Source organism: Hoplias malabaricus, chromosome 4 (assembly GCF_029633855.1).
Source record: "Hoplias malabaricus isolate fHopMal1 chromosome 4, fHopMal1.hap1, whole genome shotgun sequence".
Lineage (NCBI taxonomy): Eukaryota > Metazoa > Chordata > Actinopteri > Characiformes > Erythrinidae > Hoplias > Hoplias malabaricus.
This window is the reverse complement of record NC_089803.1, coordinates 17,491,580-17,511,196: the sequence shown is the minus strand read 5'-3', so window position 1 is coordinate 17,511,196 and position 19,617 is coordinate 17,491,580. Positions and strand designations below refer to the sequence as shown.

The window sequence follows — 19,617 nt, the reverse complement described above, 5'->3', positions numbered from 1 at the left end:
TTTTTCAATTCCCCTTTCACCCTGTTCTTCAATGCTTCCCCCATAGAGCAGATATGATTTGGGTGGTGGATCAGTCTCAGTGCTGCAGAGAAAATGATGTGGTGGTGGTGTGTTATTGTGGGCTGTGCTGGTACAAGTGGATCAGACACAGCAATGAAGCTGGACTTTTTAAAGCCGTCAGTGTCACTGCTGGACTGGGAATACCCAGCCGACAGCGTCTTGTGAAAATGAATTGAAATGAAAGGAAATTTAATCAAATGAATATGTGCTTTATTGCACATCAGAGCTTTTATCCCATCTGTGGCAGCAAACACACACACAGTAAGTAGTGAACACGCACCCAGAGCAGCAGGCAGCCACCTGCTGTGCCCATTGAACATTTGAGGGATAGGGCACCTCAGCCATAAATGTTGAGGGAGGAGACAGTGCTGTTCCTTAACACCACCCACCACCACCCAATGGAGGGGATCAACCTGGAGACCTTACAGCCGCAAGTCCTGTTCACTAAGCTTTAGTAAATGGCAGCTTCCTGTGACCTTCAGATCTGTAAGGTAGGTGTGTCTAATAGAGTGTGGGCACTGTGCTGAAAAATCCAGGTGGTAAATGGAGCCGGAAAAACGGACAGTGGGTGTAGAAACATGGAGGTCACTTCAATGTTTCGAATAATGTGCAGTATCCCCCTGGGTGATATGACAGCAGGCTAATCATTGGCAGAATGCTCACCAAACGTCAGCGAAGTGTGTGAAGGGTAGTGGTGTTATTCGCCATGCAGTGCCAGAAAGACCTCATGAAAACAACCCGGTTGATGACGGGAGATGCTATGGAAAAGCAATGTGGGGATCTGGAGCTCATACCAACCCACACACTGTGAAATAAAACAACTCAGCCATCGTTCTGACTTCGTACGTAGAGTGAACACACTTTATAACTGTCCCAGTGCTGCACATAAGTTTATGTCAGAGGATGAATAAGAGCACTGGGTAAAAATGGAGAAAAAAAACTGACTTAAAATCAGAGCTTCTGCTCCTCGCTCCTCACTCCTGGGCTCTTGTGTTGAACTGAGCTGTGGCTCAATCTCTTTTAAAGGAACAGGCGCTAAAACTGCCCGCTCTGAACAGGGCTGGTTAGACAGGGGGAGAACGCTGCTGTGGGGTTTAATCCTTTTGGTGAATCCCATTTCTTAATTGTTCCCCTACCCCTTGTTTTCAGGTGTTATCTTGAGTTACAAGGTGTAGGGGTTAAAATGGGACAACCCTTCAAGACCCTGATACTTCAATCACAGCACAGAACATGGCGCTCTGCTGCGGGTCGGCAGCAATATCAGAGCTCCTGGACTTTAAAGTAGTTCAGTTCAGGGCGTTATATGCCTTCAAAAGCGTTCCACAATCATACATCACCTACTCCTAACTCTCTGTGATATGAAGCTGAATTCAGCTGTTTATTTAGTGTGGGGTTTTCTTTTTAAACTTTAAAAAACTTTTCCACCTTAAATTTTGCAGTAACCACAGGTGCTATGTCATTGCTTCACCGTTTAAGGTGGAAATGGAAATTCAGAGGCACTGGAAAAATGTTAACTTTGTAAAAGGACTTTGAAACTACTTTGATTCACACCATACTTTTTAAAGGAGAAATAGTTGACATTTGTGGGATTCTTTGGTCACTTGTGCATCACCGGTGAATCACACGGCGTAATTAGACCTTCGTTTGAAGCGTGCCTCTAAAAAATCAAATAAAAATCTCAGTTTGAAGGGGAATATAGCCCTCCACCTCAGCCCTATTCATCTTTCCCAACAAGACCACCTCCACCACCAACAAAAACAAACACAAACGTGTAGTTTGTTTCAGACAATTTTAATAGACAATGGTTCTATCACAGAACCAGTTTTTCTTTCCTTTCACAGCTAATATTTTTCTGATACATCTTATTTTGGTCTAAAATGAGTCAAGCAGTGGTTAAACTACACTGGGTGAAGTAGCAGAAGTAGGCTATGAGATTATATAGAATTGCATTGCTCAGTTGCTGTTTTGTTCATGCATTCGTTGAAGAGACTAAAGTGCAGAAACTTGGGCTCTAAGTCAGTCCTAAGACTATTTCCCTCATATTGCATTGTTATTAGGAGGTAATCTACCACTGAGTGTAACCATTCTGTGCTGGTTCTCTAATGACATTCTTATAGAGCTAGTAGTACATTCACTAACAAACAATTAATAGTCATTATTGATATGAGAACTACCCACTTATTTCTAAACGTATCGGGCTGGTTTCCAGGACATGGATTAGGCCTAGGCTTCGGGTTTAATTGCAAATCAGCAGCAGGAATCTTAATTCCAATAGTGGCTTTCTTGATTAATTAAGTGCATACATGGAGTCTGCATTACTTCATGTGCAGGCTCATAGCAGCTGCATGTAGGAATAAAGCTCGTGGAAACGGTTTATAGACAGAAATGGGCCAAACCCATTCAAGGTCCAAGCCTCGGAAAAAGAGGCCAGGGTCTAAGAACAGAACAGTGCAACCTGCATCGTACCCCTGTGTATCACTGTAGCTTTTACTGTTAGCACTAGCACATGCACCTATAGCATCACACGGTGTTTGACACATGGTAAATATGGCCCTGAAAAAAGTCAGCAAGACTTTGCAGAATCCCCTGCTCCTTACTGACCTCTAGTGCAATGTCAGAGTATTGCAATATTGTGCATCATTTCTGTTTCCAGGGCAGGGTGCATACAGGGTGCATGTTTCCATAACAAAGCCTATATATAGATATAGATATAGATATGTATGTATATGAGGTATAGCATATCCTGGGTTTGAAGGGATGCTGGAGACATGCTGTAAATATGTTCATACTCATGCAAACTGGAAGACTTTTTCCTAGAAGTCCGTTCTTCCCAAGCCGCCGTCCTCATGCCTGTGCTTCCAAGGTTCTGAAACAGTACTGTGCTCCAGGGCTAGGCCCAGTGTTTGGAGCAGAGGTGGATCTACGCAGTGCAGGACATAAGATGGACGTTCCGGGGCTGGGAAAGAAGTAGCTGTTCTTAAAAAAACAAAGGGATTCTGGAGGTGTGATTGGAAGAGAAGGAAGTGGAAGACCGGGGTTTGGGAATGCACACAAACAACTCCGGGAAAATCCTGAGAACAGAAGAAACACAATTAAACAAACGATAACTTCCACAGCTATGATACAAAAGACTGTTAATAGGTGGTGGTCTTGCCTCTGCTGCAGCAACAGCTTCTACACATCCTTAGATACTGGGACATTTCTGTGAGGTTTTGATGGCAGCCACATATATACACTAGTGAGGTCTGGGGCTGGAGGTTTAGTTCTGGATCACAAACACCACCCAGACTCTTTCCAAAGCTCTGTCAGTCTGGTGCTGGTGGACTTGATACCCTTCTAGCCCATGCTTGGCACTAAGTATGGTGACCATAAGCTGAAGAGAGTCTGCTCCAGAGTGTTTACAATGAGAGCACCTTACACCAGAACGTCCTCTCTCCAATTTTTGAAAGTAACGCCGTACAGATGGACAGGAAAACGGCTGCATTCTCAGGCCTGTCCAGTAGGGGGCCATAGTAGCTCTTAAAGAGGGGCATCAAAACACCAGGAAGCATGAGAGAAACATAAAGATGGTGTTGGTTTTAGCGTAAAAATGAGTTTCCCACCAGGAGGCACCACACAAACACTCTCTGTGAGTCAGAAGCTGAAGTCAGACACACAAGGAATGAGCTGGACCTCGGAGGAAACCACCACACGACTCGCACTGGAAAGCAGCATTAATCCCAAATCACGCCACACTCCCGAAGTAGTGCACGTTGTGATAATTAGCCCCCTATTCATAAATCTCTAAGTGACTGTGTTCACTAACTACAAGGTGGGTCCACAAGTGTATCATGACTGTCCCCAGGCATCACACGCTGACACCAGTCATCTGCAATGGGTCAAAGCTCCGTATCAACCGCAGTTGACAGCTGGTGACGAGATGGAGGTTGACAGCTGAGAGAGCTGCTCTGGGTTTTTCCGTCAGTGGTCACAGTGAGCGATGCTGACCCCAGGTCAGGTCAGAACCTCAATCTCATTCCTCCTGTCGCTCTCTGTCTCTATCAAAACTGAATCTGAAACAGCTGCTATAAAGCAGAACTGACAGACCACCACAGGCCTTTCTCAGCCAGAGCTCATTGTGCCATTCATTTCTGTGTCACTTCTAGTGCAATAGGACATCGGTGTCCAAAATAAAAGCAGCTTAAAGGAACACTAAGCAGTATTTCTAATTTAAAATTACAGCTTCAAAATCATTGTGCTGCTTCACTGACCTGTAATAGGGAGAACAGGGCCTCTGTGGTTGCTACTCCAGGTCATCACTAAAGAAACTGCACTATGTAATTTTTGGAGGGGGGTAGGAGAAAAAACAGAAAACAAACAAACAAAAGAAAAAAACTCCCTTCCCGTCTCCCTCTTGATTTCAGCAGAGTGCTGTAAAAGTGAATTACACTTAGCAACTGTAGGGGGAGCCCAGGAGCAAAACCACCAAATCTTACCTAGTGTTCCTTTAAAATAGTAATTCGATCACACACCTGACTTCACTAATATTAACGTTGATGTTGAATCCTGTCAAATGCTGTTACAGCAATGTTCAAAGACAGTGTAGCCTCCAAAGACGATCGGAACAGTACTTCTGCAGACTCACCTCTGTTATTCTGCCACCTGCACGCCTGCGCAGTTATCTTTACTCTCCGACGCAATGGCCAAATACTCCGCTCTGAAAACATACACATACAAGAGAGACACTTTACGATATGGAACACGTAGTAGGTTTATTAAAGTCTTATTCTTCGCTCAGTGAAGTCCTAGTTTCACATTAGTCAACTGTTTATTCACTGAGATTTAAAGACCCCCTCCAGTGGAAATCAAGTGTTTACGCTAGCTAGCATGTCTGTGTGGTGTGGTTTAGTCCCTAGAAAACATATCTGGTGTATAGTCATGTATATATGAAGACACACACAAGCTCTCAGCCGTATGGCTAAGCATTTCCGCTTTGACATTTCAGTGTTTTAAAAACAGCGATTCACACAGGCCAGGTTTCTGACATCACAAACCTCAGGAACCAATCCCATCAACGTATAGGGTGTGTCCTTTAGGCTGCAGGAGAGTGGTGATGATGTGAGTAGAGACAGCAGCAGGATTCAAGAACATATTAACATATACAGAGATATAATTTACACCAACTAGACTCATAACCCCTGCCGTACTGCCCCGCTGGACTCTTAACCCCCGCCGCACTGCCCTGCTGGACTCACAAGCCCCGCCGTACTGCCCCGCCGGACTCGCAAGCCCCGCTGGAAGACCATTATTTAGCTGCCGTCCAGGTCTCTTTATCAGACTTCTTGAAGCAGGCGAATGTGTATGCAAACACCTTTAGTGATGTGTTGTATTGAGAGATTGTGAATGTGTTACTGACGCGCTTGCTCTGAGCGCCTCGTCTCCGGCCGCAGCAATCTTCCTGTAGCAGTAAATCATCTCCACCAGCAACCACAGCTGTAGACCAATGATCGACACATACATCATCACCTCTGACACGATAGAGGCAGTGCCACGAGTCGCTGAGGCAGAGAGAGAGAGAGAGATACAGAGAGAGAGATTGAGTGATAAAGAGATAGAGATGGAGACAAAAATATATACAGAGAGAGAGAAAAATAGAATCAGGGAAAAAAAGAACAGTGTGTGTGTGTATGCAGAGAGAGAGGGAGACAGAGGGAGGCCATACATTCCACTGATTACTTGTGTTATGTAGAACAGTGTACCTTTGGCCATCACATTCAGGTGGACTTCCTTGGAAACATTGCTCAGGTGTTCGTAGTACATGTATTGGAGGGTCCGGGTAAAGCAGCAGCGGTAAATCCCCGTATCATTAAAGGTGATGTTGAAGACATAGATGGAAGCATCCTGCAGGTCCAAGGTCATTTTGCTGCCATTCCAGTCCACACGCCCCTCAAAACGCTCGTCTATTATGGTGGACATATAACCGTCATAACTGTAGATCTGTGTTAAACAACAACATCAACAAAAACAGGTCCTGTATCAGACTGTTTAAAATGCCCTAAACCTAAACCTAGGGCTGGACAATACGGCCAACATTTATATCACAATATCTATCATTTCAGTCAATACTGAGTACATCATATATATCAATATCAACAGTAGAAAACCACAGGAAAACTGCCAAGAACACACAACGAACATTTCATCATCAACAAACCTCTTGGCTTTGTCAATATTCGTTTCTCAAAGTTTGGGGCAAGTAATCGGATTAAATGAGCATTTTTATGCCTGTCTTTATTATTATTATTATTTCATGCCGTTCTGTTTTGCCAATAAATCTTACTCAGTTAAAAGCAGCCACTCACAATGGATTCACTAATAGCTCTTAAACAGACTAAAAGAACTGTAGACAGGAGACCAGAAAAATGTAGCTTCCCTGGAACCCAAATAGGCTTTTATTCGCAAACCTTTATTTTGAAAATGCACCACTGAGATCACTGTGTTTTGGCAGTGAGTCAGACACAGGGTGGTCTTCTTTCAGCCTTCGTTAAGGCGCCTGTTCAAATATAAATCTGCTCCAATCACCAGCTTCACCTCCGCTTCACCGTCAGGGTCTGTTTATAAAGTTAGTTTTGGCTCTGGGCTTGAGGTCAGTAGCGAGAGCACAACAGATAACAACGACAGATAATTACAGCTATAAAAGCGCCTTGTATTGAACTGTTAGTGTTACACTAGGGGGATCTGAGGGTTAGTGAATGTTAGCTGTGTTCAGGTCGTAAGAAAGCGCCTTAAACATCCAGCAAGTTAACGTTAGTCTCTGGCTGTGTCCCAAACTGCACACTGCTGCGACTGAGTTTTAGGGTCATGACGTTGGGGGGAAAAAAACAAACAAACAAACAAAAAAACAAGATTCCGAGAATAAAGTCAGAATTCTGAGAGGTTTCTCTGAATAATTCTGAGAAAAAACTCTCTGAACAATTTGCTGCACGTGTAATGGAGCAGACACAGTGTAACTGTGGAATACAGTGTGTTGCTGAAGTCATGCTATGGTATAGATTTCAGGAATAAACACTCGGTTCTCTTCCACATCAGGACCACAGTGTGATTAGTGTTTAAACCCTGAATCGGTGCACGAACCCATGGCATGTAGTTTCACAGGATACAATTAATGATCAGGGGCTGCACTGAGGGGGTCGTCATGTCTGTGGATGTGTTTAATAAATATTTCTGTTCACTTCACTGACTGCTTCTTTCACAACTCACTCACGGCCCACAGTCTGTGAGTCTGTCTACATTTTATAATCAATAATAACCCAAACAGTGTTTCTCTACACATTCTGATTATATTCTCGGAATTATACAGACCTTTTTTACTCAATTAATCTGAGATTTTTTTCTCTGAATTCTGACTTTATTCTCTCTTTTTTTTTTTTTTTCCACTCAACGCAGTGGCCCTAAAACTCCATCGTACACTGCTGCACTGAACAATGTGAAATACATACACACACCACCCTTAGCAGTGTTTCTGTAGTGTAGTATGTAAAGGTCCACTGTGTGTGGTTTGGGACACAGCCTCAGTCTCTAACATTAATTTTAATCAAATGCCATTCCACATCGTCATAAATGCAGTATTTTACTGCCTCATCTAGAGGAGTCAGGTTAAAGCTATCTAATATTTTGGGAATGGGGTGAACTTTGACTTCACAAATATGACCCCCACCAATCTCAAACTCACTCCTGTGCCCTGCACCTGCAAGTGTTTGAACATCGATCTTAATGTTGTGTCTGGTCTTATAATGTTAAGCCACTGATTTAGAGATAGACGTAGATGTTACTTCAATAAATTAGAAAATTGTGAACTTGCATGTGTATTTTATTACCATTTCTTTGGGGGTGATATGGTGCAGGTGGGGCATGGAAATTCCCCTTCGTCTGAGGTGGGGAATGATACAAAAAATCTGAGAACCACTGTTTTAAACTTTTAAACTTTAAAACTGAATGAAATGAACTGACTGCAGTGCCTGTAAATGCTGTTAATAACGTTTACTAAACTGTTAAAAAATGTGTTATAAAAAAAATCATATTGTTATTCAAATATTCTATATTGTGATATATATATATATTGATACTGAATTATTGTCCCGCCCTAGTTAAAGCTAAAGGCTTATTTACTGTCAGTACCTTTACTGGAGCTTTCATTGACTGTAATATACTTAACATGCAGCCGGAGGATGCTTATGACTGTGTTTCTACCTTTCACACCCAAAAAAATGAAATTAATAACACTCTAAATCTAAATCAGGACCTCACTATGTGACTATGTATGTGTCCCATAATGCGTTCTCTATAAACAACTGCAGAAATGATTGCTTCTACAATTAACATTTATTTTCTAAGTAGACTTACCAGAGGTTACTGATCATACGTGTTATTATTATTGTTCAGACATTGCTCATACGGCAGGGAATTAAAGAAGATCTAAATCCTAATATTTGGTATTTGGTTTAATGCATTATAATGAGGGCTGCCAATTTATTTATTTATAAACAGTAATTGATTAGTAATTAATCAGTTAAACACTGCCCTTTTCAAGACTGAAGCTAAAAGAATAAATGTCAGATCAAAAATATTAATTGTCTGTAAGCGCTTATCTAGATCACAGGGCGCAAGGCAGGAACGCACCCTGGAGGGGGCAGCAGTCCTTCACAAGGCATCACACACTCACACCTACCAACATGTGTTTTTGGACCGTGGGAGGAAACCCCACACAGGGAGAACACACCACACTCCTCACTTGCAGTCACCCGGAGGAAACCCACGCAGACACAGGGAGAACACACCACACTCCTCACAGACAGTCACCCGGAGGAAACCCACGCAGACACAGGGAGAACACACCACACTCCTCACTGACAGTCACCCGGAGGAAACCCACGCAGACACAGGGAGAACACACCACACTCCTCACAGACAATCACCCGGAGGAAACCCACGCAGACACAGGGAGAACACACCACACTCCTCACAGACAGTCACCCGGAGGAAACCCACGCAGACACAGGGAGAACACACCACACTCCTCACAGACAGTCACCCAGAGGAAACCCACGCAGACACAGGGAGAACACAACACACTCCTCACAGACAGTCACCCAGAGGAAACCCACGCAGACACAGGGAGAACACACCACACTCCTCACAGACAGTCACCCAGAGGAAACCCACGCAGACACAGGGAGAACACACCACACTCCTCACAGACAGTCACCTGGAGCGGTGAATCGAACCCACAACCTCCAGGTCCCTGGAGCTGTGTGACTGCGACACTAACCTGCTGCACTGCAATGTAATAACAAGAATAAAGCTAAAATACTAATATTTCCTTGTATATTTTTGGAAGGAGATAAATGTGTCATATGCATGAAAATATCTCATTGTTTTTTTTTTTTTGGTCAATGTTTGAGCTAGAACCTCTTAATTCACTGAGGAAGTGTTTGAGGAAGAGCTTTAGCATCACACACCGAAAAAAAACAATTTAACCGAAAAAAATAAATGCTACAATGCAGCTCAGGCTCACAAATTGACACATCCATGTTCTACTTTCAACAACTTATTAAAGGAATACACTGTAAGAATTAGCTTTGTCTCCTGAGCACCCCCTACCTTCTGCTGAGAGTAATTCATGTTTACAATACTGTACTGAAATCAAATCTCTCACCCATCTCTCTCTTTCTCTCTCTCACACACACACAGGTCCAGGCTCAGCACCCACTGTGCATTGAGGACAGTAAATGCAGAATGATCTGTGCTTTCACATCTAAGTTTCCAAACGTCTCTAAAACCAGAACAAGTGGCTAGATTTGTCGCTAGTTGCTTTTCTGAAAAAAAGTCACTAAGTTGGCAACACTGTGTAAATTCTGTCCAGTATTAACTCTTGTATGGCCACTCTCTCTCTCTCTCTCTGCCATAATGACCGTACCGGGAATACCAAGCTAGGTTCTTCTTGTAGGTAGGTAAACACCCATGCGGTTTGGGCCATAAGTGTTCGCATTTCTCGTGTGATCCCTCTGCCCTGTGATTCTCAAGTTGCTTAGTCCAGTAAACCAGCAGAGGTCCCAGCGTAGCCGCCACAGAGGCTCTACTCTCACTATTAAACTAAAAATTCCTATTTGAAAAAGGAATCACAGAAATGCGTAAAACAACAAAAAGGAATTAAACATGGTAAGGAAAGGTATCACCACTAAAGCATATACTGATGAAATTATCTAAAGAATAAACACATCTGAAAAACTTAGCGTTGGAGTTTGACGGCCAAACAAAACTGCTGTGTCACGAAGCCTGAAGTGCCCAGGAGCGACTTACACACAAATCATACCAGAGCTGACCTTTGGCTGTTCCCTTCAAAATGAGACTAAATTTAAGTCTTTCCACCAAACCGTTAGTAATCCTCATGTTTGTGTAAACAGTACTGGCAAAAGGTTTACGAAAGTACAACAATATCAAAAAACATTTAAAATATGATCCCCGTGTAGCTTAGGCTCGCAGCTTTCCCACAACTTATCAATCAAGTCCGTAGACCAATCAGAGGCCAAGTTATGGTGACGCGCAACCAAATAAACCCGTTTGGGTCGTCTCTCGCGCTGCGCGAGTCCGTTAAGAGCTAGGTTCGGTGCTGAAACCGAATGCACTCTGCTGAAGTATGGGCCCATGTTTGCCCCTCCTCCTTGGTTGTACTTCGCCATAACGTGGACCCTGATTGGTCTACAGACTCGGTTCACATGTTCCATACTGAAGCAAAGCGCTTCCAGCACCTAAAGGACCCACGGTTTTATTTGGCAGCCAGAAGCTCAACAAACAACAATCAAGACATTAAACATTTTCAAAGCTTAGATTTCTTACACTAGGGGCCTCTCACTGAGACAATTTAAACATAGGAGGGGTGTGAGGGAAGTGGCAGCTCCCACCTTCCAACACGTCTGGCGTTTAAAGGGGTAGAGTACTGGGTTAAAAACAAGTAAACAAACAAAAAAAATAAATTAATTATTAATTAAATTGCTCATTTGTTTTTGCTGGAAAAAGACTTTTTAAATAAAAGCATTTATGTCGACATGCCTTCGTCTCATTGGTTTATCTTTTGTTGTGGATCGAGAATCGTAGAGTTTGAGTGGTTTTTGGTACAAATTTATACATTTTTGGTATCATGACATCCCTAACACAGACTGTGATAACTGTCTAATATAAAGAAACACCTGTGAGTTGTGACGAGGGACAATAAACAAAAAAGCACATGGAGACAGATACCAAAGGAACTTAACAAGAGAAAAGCAGAAAACTAAGGCGAGACAATGTTGAGTCCTTCCAAATCCTGACACTGCGATATTTAATACATATTTCAGTATATGTAAATAAAACTCAATCTGACCTCAACAGCAGCAACACTGTGTTTACAGCGCTGAATAAAACCACTAAAGCGTCACTAGGTTCTGTAAAAAAGAAAAATTTGGTGTGGCCAAATTTGGTAAATTTATTAATTTGTGTTAAATAAACTGAAGAAATGACTTTTCCACAGGCATTAACACATTAATGATGACAGCACTGTAACGTTGGTGACTTACCCATTGATCATCGAGTGAAAGAATGAGGATCTGACTACAACACTTGAACATTTATATAATCAAAGGGAAAATATATCACTGGATTACGCCCTTTATCTAGGTAATGCTTTCTTTCTTTATTAAGAGTTTAATATTTTGTAAATATTTGCTTGGAGAAATTTGTTTAGCAAAGGAAAGTATATGGAAACAAACACACACACAGAGGTAACTTACATGGGCGAAGCCCTTCTCTCCTTTGGCTTGAAAGTACCAGTCGACTGTAGCTGTGGCCTCCACCTCTCCTCTCATCTTACACGAGATACAGCCCAGTTTAAAGCCCTGACCCACCACTGCCTCAGTGTCAGAGTCAACCTCAGCACAAGCCCCTTCACTCACAGACACTGAAAAACAAAGGAAGCGCCGTCAAAATGCACATTTTTACACTTCCACAGGTGAGTGTCAAAGGTCTCAGGAAAGCCCTTTTATTTCAGAAGCGAAAGGGAAAATGACGTGATCTGAAAAACCCCACCGAGTAATGGGTGAAGGGCCTGTCTTTACAGCTTTGTCCAGAACATGGCGGCCATCTTGGGTCAAGGGCTTCCAAGTGTTTCCAATGGGAAGGTGGTCATGTAGCACACCAAAGAAGACCAGAATGTTCTCAGAAATCTACTGCCGCAGTCACGTTTGGGTCAAAAGTTATCGACACAGAAATGTCTAATCCTTAGTTGTTTGGTACAGGGAACTGAAGATGGAACTGACGAAAGACGAGAGGATTGCTGTTCTTTACAGAGCAGACTGGCGTCCAGTTCTCAGGAACTCTAATTCTTCAACTACATCTGTAAAATCATTTTAATATTCTAAGACACTCTGGATAAGAGCATCTACTAAATGCCATACATGTAATCATTCATTCATTCATCCTCTGTAAGTACTTCATACTGTTCAGGGTCCCAGTGGGTCCAGAGCTTAGCCGAAACACACCTCAGACAGGGTGCCAGTCCATCACAGAATAATCATATTGACTAAAAGAAACCCATTATTATTAAAGTTGTTTAGATAGTATCTTAAATTGCAGTTCAAAACGTTGTAGAATAATAATTGAGACAAGACATCCACTGTAAATGTACCTCTTGTCTCTTTTATAGATTTGCACAAATTAAAATGTGACTTAATTCATTATAAAATGTACTACTTTTCTCTTTTTGTAAATAATATAACACTAACATGAAAGCAGAGTGTCTACAGTAAAACCCTTTTTTTTTTGGAGAAATCCTCTCTAAATCTACCCTTCACAGACTTCCACAGGGAACCGAACAGTGTCTAATTATGGGTTTAAAGAGACCTTGTACTATCACAAGCCTAGAAACAGTTTTACACCTCAGCCTCTACAGGCTGTTTCAGGAACTGAACGTTTCAAGGCATTAACTAAAAATATCACTGATCTCCACCTGAAGGAAACATCACACACTGACAACTTCAAACAACACACACAGCAGAGCAGTGAAAGAGTCCCAGCTGAATTTATAAGACAAAACATGATCTGTTTTTTTTTTTTTATATATATAAAATCAGACCTTAACATGAAAGTGAAATAAGAATTGTGTTGTTATCCCTTAGTGGTATTTTTAGACGTGGTCCAAGAGTATTAAAAAAATTACTTGTTCAGTGCTGCTTCTGAGAGTTGCCCCGCCCCCTCATCTGAGTCTCTCCAATCACAGCTCTGGACACACGTTTAACACTGAGTAAAAATAGAATAGAATAAAAGAGAACAGAGCTAAAATGGCTAAAAACCAGAGTTGTTTCTCCTCGCTCCTCACTGCTGTGTGCTGGGGGTCGGGGTGAACAGCGAGCGGCTCGTTATCGTGTAAATGAACAGGCGCTGAGACCGGCCGTTCTGAACAGGACTGTTTGGACAGCGGGAGAACTCTGCTGTGGAGTTTGATCCTTGTTGAATTTAGCTGAGTTTCATTTCCCAGGTCTGTGATCATTTTTTGAATATGTCCCGCTTACACTACATTTCCCTGTTGGGATAAGTATGCTTTTCCTTCTGAATTTGGACGTTTTGGAGAGAATGATTTGTCAGACAGTGAAATGGTGGTGAATAGGAAAAGGAGAGGAAGGTTTGAGGATGTTGTGGCCTGCTCAGTTTGCCACAGGATCTTTGTCACATTTGTCAGAGGACTGGTGGCAGAATCAGTGTCACCTTCAAGTCCATCCCTTCACAGTCTTTATTTATACAGAGGCAGATGAGCTCTTTTTTTGATGGTAACCCATTTAATTGACGTTTTTAGGTGGTGCGGGTTGCTGTGGATTAGTTTAGGAGTAATTAAGCTCTGGAATTAAAAGGACACTGTATCTGTGCTGCTTCCTGATGAAGGCAGGGTGTGTGAGTGAGCAACGCGTAAAATGAGAGAATGAGGAGAGTGAAAGGGTGAGAGGATTAAAGTGAGAGAGATACTGGGTATATTTTAAAATCTAGGCAAATAGGACAGCATTATAAACTGTGTCATCTGCTCTTCCTTCTTCAAGTCAAGGATATTAAGTATCTATCTTTGTGCAGTAACAAGCTCTGCTCTTCTGGAAAGGCTTTACACTAGGGCTGGACGATATCGCCAAAATTTATAATCACGATATATGTCTTAATTGAGGTCAATAAGATACAATTCTGATATTGATATGAACAGTATAAAAGCCATCAAAAAAATTGCCAATATTAATTTTTTTAAACTAACTTTAAAATTGAGTGCTGAACTGACAGCAGTGCTCTGTAATGAACGTCAGTCAATAAATGATGCTGTAAATGATGTATACTGAAATAATTTTATATTGCGATATATATTGATATTGAACAGGGTTTCAAAATTATATGAATTAATTATATATAATATGAAGTAATTATATGAATTAATGGGAAAATATGGAAACTAATGAGAATAAAATGGAAATATTCAAAGCTAAAGGTGAGAAACGTACTTATAGTTGTTAAAAATATGTATATACACTGAAGCATAATCTTGGTTAAAATAATTAGATGTAACACTAAAACATAGCAAAGCTGCTCCTCAATGGCTACTGAGACCACACACCCCTGCCCTGTTTAATCCTCCATCACAGGTACAGCATATGTCCAGATGATTTCTAGAAACCTGACACTCACCTACTGAAAGCACACATTTAGGTTCATATTTGTATTGACAGTAATAGCACTGAACCATTTAAGCAACTATTAAATGAAGGTGTAATCTCACAGTTGTTTTCTATCTGGTAAATTAGAAAAGCTCAATCAGCAATTACACTTAAGAGACTAGTGTACCAGTGCTAGCAGGCTAGCAAGAGGTTAGCTTACCAAGGCTAGCATAGGCTAGTTACCTATATTTTTTTTTTTTTGCTTCAATGGGTTTCTGTAACTTATTAATTATATACTTGAACATGGAGGATACTGAGGTTCAGGAAGAAGCCTGAAACTATTAAAGCAAAAGGCTGGAGAAGCTTGTGGGAAAATACCTTTATTTGGTTTGATGTTAAATTTTACATTTTTTTCTTTTAAGATGGAAGGCTGTCTTTTAAGGGGGGGGGGGGGTTGCATTATTTTGATTGTTTTTTGATAGTTCAATTAAATGATTAAGCATTTATAAAGTTCTGCTTGCTTATTATTACGCCTTCAAAGTTTACATTTTGGAACATTTCCAAAGTTTCAAGCTAAAGTCCCCATGGAAAGTTACCGTAATTTACTGGAAATTTATCGGACATTTTCCACCCCTTTGCAACTACAATATCGAATTATTGCTGGGCAGCACGGTGGAGGGACCTGGAGCTTGTGGGTTCTCTGCGTCTGCGTGGGTTTCCTCCGGGTGACTGTCTGTGAGGAGTGTGGTGTGTTCTCCCTGTGTCTGCGTGGGTTTCCTCCGGGTGACTGTCTATGAGGAGTTGGTGTGTTCTCCCTGTGTCCACGTGGGCTTCCTCCGGGTGACTGTCTGTGAGGAGTGTGGTGTGTTCTCCCTGCGTCTGCGTGGGTTTCCTCCGGGTGACTGTCTGTGAGGAGTGTGGTGTGTTCTCCCTGTGTCTGCGTGGGTTTCCTCCGGGTGACTGTCTATGAGGAGTTGGTGTGTTCTCCCTGTGTCCGCGTGGGCTTCCTCCGGGTGACTGTCTGTGAGGAGTGTGGTGTGTTCTCCCTGTGTCTGTGTGGGTTTCCTCTGGGTGACTGTCTGTGAGGAGTGTGGTGTGTTCTCCCTGTGTCTGTGTGGGTTTCCTCTGGGTGACTGTCTGTGAGGAGTGTGGTGTGTTCTCCCTGAATCTGTGTGGGTTTCCTCCGGGTGACTGTCTGTGAGGAGTGTGATGTGTTCTCCCTGAATCTGTGTGGGTTTCTTCCGGGTGACTGTCTGTGAGGAGTGTGGTGTGTTCTCCCTGTGTCCGCGTGGTTTTCCTCCGGGTGACTGTCTGTGAGGAGTGTGGTGTGTTCTCCCCTTTGTCTGCGTGGGTTTCCTCCGGGTGACTGTCTGTGAGAAGTGTGGTGTGTTCTCCCCCTTGTCTGCGTGGGTTTCCTCCGGGTGACTGTCTGTGAGGAGTTGGTGTGTTCTCTCTGTGTCTGCGTGGCTTTCCTCTGGGTGCTCCAGTTTCCTCCCACGGTCCAAAAACACATGTTGGTAGGTGGATTGGTGACTCAAAAGTCTCCGTACGTGTGAGTGTGTGTGTGAGTGTGTGTTACCCTGTGAAGGACTGGCGCCCCCTCCAGGGTGTTCCTGCTTGTGCCCAGTGACTCCAGACCTACCACATCCCCCCAGAATGTCCTGCCACTAGGTATCACTGGAGAAAAATATGAGTGAGTATGACGAGTATCCCCCCCAATAAAAACTCATCGCTGTCTATCAGAATTACAGATGTAGAAGTTATTTCCGAGGTAAAACATGAAAGTGGCTGCAGATATCATTCTACACCTTCACCTCGGTTCAGTACTCGCAGGTCGATCAATATTCAATTAGCCACAGACTCTATCTCCCCTTAGGTTAATGATGTAAGAAACCTTACAAATAACAATTAGCAACTTCCAAAGTTGTGTAAAAATTAAGGTATTGCCCTTTTTTAAAAATATATTATCCACTAATTCTCTGAAGATTTTCAATGACCCCATTTCAGACACATTAAAATCAAGTGTAGGGTGTTATGGCATGCCACAACGCACTGTAAGGCACTGATGTGGGAAAATGCATACTCACCACAGAGAGCACAGAGCACACACAGGAACCAGAGGCACCTGACAGACCCCTCGGACAAGAAGTGATGCGCCATCTGTTTCATCCTTGCAGGGGTCGGCTTGTGGTTGCTGGTCGTCGGCGATATTGGTGGATAAAAAGAAGCAGTGAGCCTTTGTTAGGCTTTGCTTTGTGTTTTCTTGTGCACACAAGATAGTGCCAGCAGCAACCACAGCGCTGTATGTTTAGCAGCGAGTCAATGTGAACATCAGAGGCCTCCTGAGCCCTAGGTCTTGTTGTCTAGCAGAGATTTCACACAGAACCCTCACCCTCAGTGCTACGAAGGATCTAGGGAAGATGTCTAGGGCTTTATCAGCCACTGTGCAACTTCAGGTCATAGTACATCAACTAAGAACATAGTACTTCAAGGCCATAGGCCTGGAACATACACATATACAGAAGCTGAGGGGCTCTCCAGCAAAGTGCTGCAGCTCTTTGGCTCTACATGCATAGCTAAGTGCACCAATGCACTTTCCAACTCTACTGCTCCCTCTTACGCAAATAAGACCTCAGCAGTAGACCCCCACGGGCATTGCAGAGGCAACCTTGGACTTTTACACTACAAACAAGCAGTCAATACACCGCCTTTAAAGCATAAACCTGAGACTGGGATTAGTCCTGAGACCTAGGCCAAGATAAACACTTTGTGGCCACGTGACCACTCACATATCCTGCTCTGTTTTAAAGTATCTCTTCGAAACTATTGCCATTACTAGATTAAAACGTGCAAAGCGTGTCCAGCACGTTTTGGGGCTACGTCCTTAAGGCCTGCGTGCAGTCTTAGTCTCATGCACTTTTTACCCGTCCAACGCGTGTAAACAACCCACAGCCAGTAAAACAGCAGTCAGCGCGCACCCTATACCCCCAGTCTATTCACACGCACATCTGTTTCTCACGCACATCACTGCACGACGCTGTTTGCCTAGGCAGAATCAATCTCGTTCTCTCTCTCTTCGTCCGTCCTTCTTCTGCTCTTGGTGTCCTCTGCGATTAAAGTCCGCTGTATGTTGTCTAAAGTCTCTACGGTCAGATTCAGAGACTCTGGTATTGCTACGACACGTCACATGGAGAAAAAGAAAAAAAAAAGCTAGAACAGAAGGTTTTCTGTTCACCAGCTTCACAGTCACCCTCAGCAGAGAGAGAGAGAGAGAGAGAGAGAGTGAGAGTCAGTTCCTCTGATGCATTGCGGTAAAATCCAAAGCAGTGACCAGTTGTTTTTAATCCCACCCGTACTCCGCCAAGACCCGCCTACCAGCGCTATGATTGGCTGATAAGTTCCGGCTACTCCAGCCCCTGCTAAGATGTATTAATCAGGAGTGTGGACCACCAGCCAATCACAGAACAGAACTTGGGGTAGTATTCGGTAAAAACACGGTTCACTCACATACAGACTCGCTCACTGGTTCACTCACATACAGACTCGCTCACTGGTTCACTCACATACAGACTCGCTCACTGGTTCAATCACTTAAAGACTCGCTCACTGGTTCACTCACATACAGACTCGCTCACTGGTTCACTCACATACAGACTCGCTCACTGGTTCACTCACATACAGACTCGCTCACTGGTTCACTCACATACAGACTCGCTCACTGGTTCACTCACATACAGACTCGCTCACTGGTTCACTCACTTACAGACTCGCTCACTGGTTCACACACATACAGACTCGCTCACTGGTTCACACACATACTGACTCGCTCACTGGTTCATTCACATACAGACTCGCTCACTGGTTCACTCACATACAGACTCGCTCACTGGTTCACTCACTTACAGACTCGCTCACTGGTTCACTCACTTACAGACTCGCTCACTGGTTCACTCACATACAGACTCGCTCACTGGTTCACTCACATACAGACTCGCTCACTGGTTCACTCACATACAGACTCGCTCACTGGTTCACTCACATACAGACTCGCTCACTGGTTCACTCACTTACAGACTCGCTCACTGGTTCACTCACATACAGACTCGCTCACTGGTTCACTCACATACAGACTCGCTCACTGGTTCACTCACTTACAGATTCGCTCACTGGTTCATTCACATACAGACTCGCTCACTGGTTCACACACATACTGACTCGCTCACTGGTTCACACACATACTGACTCGCTCACTGGTTCACTCACATACAGGCTCGCTCACTGGTTCACTCACAGACTCGCTCACTGGTTCACTCACATACAGACTCGCTCACTGGTTCACTCACTTACAGATTCGCTCACTGGTTCATTCACATACAGACTCGCTCACTGGTTCACTCACATACAGACTCGCTCACTGGTTCACTCACATACAGGCTCGCTCACTGGTTCACTCACTTAAAGACTCGCTCACTGGTTCACTCACATACAGACTCGCTCACTGGTTCACTCACATACAGACTCGCTCACTGGTTCACTCACTTACAGACTCGCTCACTGGTTCACTCACATACAGACTCGCTCACTGGTTCACTCACATACAGACTCGCTCACTGGTTCACTCACATACAGACTCGCTCACTGGTTCACTCACATACAGACTCGCTCACTGGTTCACTCACTTACAGATTCGCTCACTGGTTCATTCACATACAGACTCGCTCACTGGTTCACTCACATACAGACTCGCTCACTGGTTCACTCACTTACAGATTCGCTCACTGGTTCATTCACATACAGACTCGCTCACTGGTTCACTCACATACAGACTCGCTCACTGGTTCACACACATACTGACTCGCTC

At 43.4% G+C, this 19,617-nt stretch overlaps 1 protein-coding gene across 1 annotated transcript; it reads right to left on the bottom strand.

Annotated features, from left to right (window-relative positions):
• Nucleotides 1-1,844: 1,844 nt before the first annotated feature.
• On the bottom strand, nucleotides 1,845-18,077 carry scn1bb (sodium channel, voltage-gated, type I, beta b). Its single transcript, XM_066669898.1, has 6 exons — nucleotides 16,844-18,077; nucleotides 11,865-12,031; nucleotides 5,799-6,036; nucleotides 5,456-5,597; nucleotides 4,685-4,756; nucleotides 1,845-3,131 (listed from the first exon to the last, which is right to left on the bottom strand). Exons 1-5 carry the CDS (start codon nucleotides 16,923-16,925, stop codon nucleotides 4,690-4,692), a joined length of 696 nt encoding a protein of 231 aa, XP_066525995.1. The 5' UTR covers nucleotides 16,926-18,077; the 3' UTR covers nucleotides 1,845-3,131; nucleotides 4,685-4,689.
• Nucleotides 18,078-19,617: the final 1,540 nt, after the last annotated feature.

What these genes read in the sequence shown, in the direction of transcription:
- scn1bb (XM_066669898.1), bottom strand. Translation starts at nt 16,925, where the DNA reads ATGAAACAGATGGCGCATCACTTCTTGTCCGAGGGGTCTGTCAGGTGC. An exon ending in GAGAGAAGGGCTTCGCCCAT is followed by an intron (nt 6,037 to 11,864) that starts GTAAGTTACCTC and finishes TGTTTAACACAG; the next exon opens with ATCTACAGTTATGACGGTTA. An exon ending in GAGGCGCTCAGAGCAAGCGC is followed by an intron (nt 4,757 to 5,455) that starts GTCAGTAACACA and finishes GTATGTTTTCAG; the next exon opens with AGCGGAGTATTTGGCCATTG.